Raw genomic sequence first — 4,583 nt, 5'->3', positions numbered from 1 at the left:
ACAATTGGACAACTGAACAGAGGTGGCTGTTTGAAGAGCTGCACCGACTTCAAAATTGAGCAATCAGCTAACACTATTTTTGCAACCATGCTCTCATTTCCCATCCTTGTTACTGATGATGCCACTAAAGATGCCTTTGTTGACAATGTGAAGAGCTAACTGTGGTGGTGACATTCCCAACATGACCTCAATCAAGCATTTTCATAGCCCGGAGGCACAAAACAATTCAACAAACTCAGACACCGCAGAGAATCTCTTTACCCTCATTTTTATAATGAAGGCAATTATATTAGGAAAATTGTTTTACTCCTCCAACAGGCAGTGGCCCTGACTAGAGAGGGGCTGTTTTGAATTTGTTTGGTTACTGTTTACAGTCAATTGTCAGTTTCTTTGACCACCCTCTATGGACGGCACCATTTCTGAATTACAGTTTATGCGCATAAAGTCAGTTAAAACACGATCAAAAATAACTTAAGTACTCTACACAAAGAATAGAAAGAATTGGATTCAGCATTGTAAGCTGAATGCACACCACCCTATGACTGGATATGTTGTCAAACACCTTTAATGTCATCTAAACACTTATTTTACTTAATCACCAAGGGGAGAAAAATGCTCAATGTCATTGGTCATTGAAAGTCACTGCAGTTATCACCATGTCAATCATGGTCTTATCAGTGATACTTAGTTTTAGCTATGAAAAGGTAAATTAAACTGTAAACTCAGGAGATCTGGACCAGATATCCACCTCAAACTGCACAAATAATGTATTTTTTAAAACATTCCTTCTCAGATTTGAAAGAAAACCGAGGATTCACCCAGAGGTTAACCTAAGCACTGCCTGAGGGAAGAGCTATGCAATGAATGGAAAAGCAGGCCACACATCTATCCAGGCCATTTTTATTGATCCTTGAAACCCCTTTCACAAAGACCATCCCACCCCCCCATCTCGACCACAAAAAGGGGACAATATAAACAACCAATAAATAAGAATCTGCGTGATTAAGGCGGTTCTACATCTCCAATAGAACACAACAGTGTGGACATGTTGGAGTTATACAGCTTCATACAGTACAAGCAGTAGATTTTTCAGAACATCACATCTAAAAAAGGCAGCACTTCATGAAAAGTGAACCATTTTTAAGTTTGGATGAAACTCCCATTGTAATGAAACAACACTTTACTTCTGTAATTTAAAAAATAAAAACCCATGCTCTTTTAGATGACACTGGCATCAGAGCTTATTTCAAGACTATGCCACATAGAGTTGGGAAAAAAATAAAAATTGCAGAAAACTAATTTTATTTTCCGCCCCCAACCTACGTTCAGAAAAAGACCATTAAACCACTTCAATCCCAAAATGGAGAAGCTGGTTGTTCTTTATATCAGGTTTCTCAGATAGGAATAAATAAATACACTTTTTAAACTGGTAAACTGTCTTGGAGTCCAGGCTTGGGAGGCTACATAGTGTCATAGCATTGTTCAGAGTGGCTTTTAAGAACTTCAGCATTTCTTTATTACATTCATGTCCAGGAAATAGGAGAAGTGGGCCCTAAAGCCATCCACCCTCTGGCCACAAGTGCACAAGACGCATGCCCTGTGCATTCAACGCAAATACCCAGAGTTCTCCTTTGTGCACCCTGCACAGCATTGTGGTATAGTCGTACGGAGAGGTGCTCACAAAATAAAAAGTGAGGAAATGAACGCTCTTCGTCTGTTCTGAACAATTCTCACTCTTCTGTCTCCATTTTTGCGCAACTGCAAATAAGGTCCTCTCAGCAACTAACAGTGCTTGGCTGCTGTTTGCTGACAAAGTCCGAGATGAAATCAAATTCATTCTGGCCCAGGAAGAGTTCTGGCAGCTCCTGGACTCGGTCCAAGCCCAGCTCCATGACCAGTGAAGTCAGGACATCTTCGTCAATCATATCCGCATCCATGCCATTCAAGGCTAGTGCCGGGCTAGCCATGTGCTGCATGTTAGCCAGCTGAGCTGGGCTCATGCGGTACTGGGCTGTGGGCCCCATGTGGTTCCCACCCATAGGACCCAGCGGATGTCCATGGTACTGGGTGTTGAGTTTCTGCAGTTGCATGCTGGCCATTAGCTGCTGAGAAGTTAATCCTCCATTCATGAACTGTTGTTGCTGTTGCTGCTGCATATGCTGGGCCTGCTGTTGGTGCTGTTGCGGATGCATGTGGTGCTGCTGTTGCGGATGATGTTGTTGTTGTTGCTGCTGGGGCTGGCCATTATACATCATGTGACCAGAGGTCATTTGATGGTGACCCATCTGGGCCCCATTCAGCTGTCCATTCATGGGTCCAGCCACCATGCCCTGTCGCTGCCTCATGGCGGTCTCCATGTTGGCCTGAGTGCCACCATAGTGCATCATCTGGCCACTGGGCAGCACCCTCATGCCCTGCTGGTTGGCATGCTGCTGGGGTCCTGCCTGTAGGCCGCTATTCATACCCATCCTGTAACCGTGGAGACTGGCACCCGCTGAGTTGTGATTCATGGGCATCATCAGATGATCTGCCATGCCTCCTGTCTATGGACAGAGAGGAGACACTGTTAGAACAAAGTAAGGGGCAGGCAAGGTGTTTCAAAGCACTAAGAAAATTTAGGAGAACACCAAGCAATATGGAATGTGCAAAGCTAGCCACCCATTTAAACCAGTATCAAACTGGTTAAGACAACAACAGAAATAATGTCACCATGTTTTAGGTTTTACTTGGCTGTGTAGTCCAAACCGGAGTCTCTATATAAATACTGACTTCTTTTACAGTCACCACGCTCTTCACCTTCATTGAAAAGAAACAAAGATACACGCTTCCTTACAATGTCACGATTCCACCTCGAGTTAAACCACCGAAATCGATTCCGGTGGAATAAATAAATAAAAAATCTGCAAGGTTGTTTTGCCCACTGGCTAATACTGAGAGAAATACTGGTGTGTTTAGTCTTCCTAAAACCTGCTCTCTCTTTGTGCCAAGGAATGAACGCCCAGGTTGAAATTACAGGTTAACGTACACTGTTTGGGTACATTTTAAAGCCAGATAATTCATCCATGACGGGATCGGCAAAACAGAGGCAAAATGCGTGCATCGCGTAATGCACAGTTTAAAATCCTATATATGTTGCATGACAGCTGAGGCAGAAAAATCTGTTACATTTTACGCACGTAAGGTTGCAACAAAGAACACTGACATCATGCAACATCTCCCCAACAGCTGAATCACCATAATTCTAACAAGGTATAAAATTAAACAGAGGCTCCCGATTTCCACCAATTACGGCGATTCGTTTGTTTAAATGTTAGTCTCTGATAATATCCTCCACACTCTAGCCTAGTGTTATTCATTTTCGTAATCTCGACTTTGAAACAAGGGAATGCAAACAATGGAGCAGCAGCAGCAGCAGCAGCCCCCAAGACCACCACAGACTAAAACACCAATTTCCCCAACAAATAAATCCGATAAAAAAAATCACTTACCCGCATTCACTACGTTTCCACAAAGTTGCGCGACTTTTCTTCAGCTCCGGCTTTTTGAACAGTTTTCCTCTTGTAATCGTAGCTCCTCTGAATTACAGCGTGTATTCCACAGGGTTACGCTTCATGCTCAAGCGGGGACGGTGTGCACAAAGACTGCCGCATCAGATCTTGAAACGACTGCCTATTTTCTGGGTCAACTCAGGGATTATGTACATCTAAAAAGCTCAGAGGAAGGCAGTCGGGGAGAGGTGGAGCCTCGGTCCTGCCTCTTCTTTGTTCCTATTGGCCCTACTTAATATAATTGTGCATGGGCGTAGAAAAAAAGGGGGCAGTTGGAGAGTTGTGACACAGTAGCCAATTTAAATACCCTCCTCCCCACAGTTTCTTTTTGAAAGATTATTTAGACATCTTATTTGTCATCAAAGCAGGTTTAAATTTCCTGCTGTGCTTGCAAAAGGCGAATAAAATACTAGAGTGACAAGGGATAGATAGATAGATAGATAGATAGATAGATAGATAGATAGATAGATAGATAGATAGATAGATAGATAGATAGATAGATAGATTTTGTCTGTATTTATGCATAAATGCATGAGCATGGACACACTAAGGCAGTACGTCAAACATCACATTGGTGTGGAAAAACTATGCACTCAGCTTTTCTGCACGTACACTTCATCTCCAAGATCACCGAGATCTCTGTTGGTCCATGTGAGCCATAGTTTGCTGTGTGTTGGCTTCAGTGAGGGAGGGCGGAGGAATGTAGACTGTGTGCTATTCTCAGGCTGTAGCGGCAACGTAACTACTGCTCGATGCGCTGCACGTGTGGGAATTTCTGCCTGTTTGTGTTTGGGTGCATGTGCATTCACTCTTTAGATGCACACATCTCTTGATTGGCCACTCCAGGACAACAAACTCTTTCCTGCAATTACATTTGAATGCAGCCACTTTGGGAGGGAGAGCCAACCCATTGTCCAGGGAATTCATCTATAAATGGCCAACCACTGGCAAGGCATTTGTCATTGTTTGACATTGTCCAGCAACTTTAAGCTAATGTAAATGAACCACTCCCAGGTGTGAGCGCTTTCTGTTAAA

At 43.3% G+C, this 4,583-nt stretch overlaps 1 protein-coding gene across 1 annotated transcript; it reads right to left on the bottom strand.

Moving 5' to 3' along the window:
- Window positions 1–884: 884 nt before the first annotated feature.
- cited4b (Cbp/p300-interacting transactivator, with Glu/Asp-rich carboxy-terminal domain, 4b) lies at window positions 885–3,735 on the bottom strand. Its single transcript, XM_004550954.4, has 2 exons — window positions 3,489–3,735; window positions 885–2,543 (listed from the first exon to the last, which is right to left on the bottom strand). Exons 1-2 carry the CDS (start codon window positions 3,492–3,494, stop codon window positions 1,776–1,778), a joined length of 774 nt encoding a protein of 257 aa, XP_004551011.1. The 5' UTR covers window positions 3,495–3,735; the 3' UTR covers window positions 885–1,775.
- Window positions 3,736–4,583: the final 848 nt, after the last annotated feature.

The sequence above is a fragment of the Maylandia zebra genome, linkage group LG11, assembly GCF_041146795.1.
Source record: "Maylandia zebra isolate NMK-2024a linkage group LG11, Mzebra_GT3a, whole genome shotgun sequence".
Classification (NCBI taxonomy): domain Eukaryota; kingdom Metazoa; phylum Chordata; class Actinopteri; order Cichliformes; family Cichlidae; genus Maylandia; species Maylandia zebra.
The sequence above is the reverse complement of the archived record's forward strand: the minus strand, read 5'-3'. Positions and strand labels throughout refer to the sequence as shown.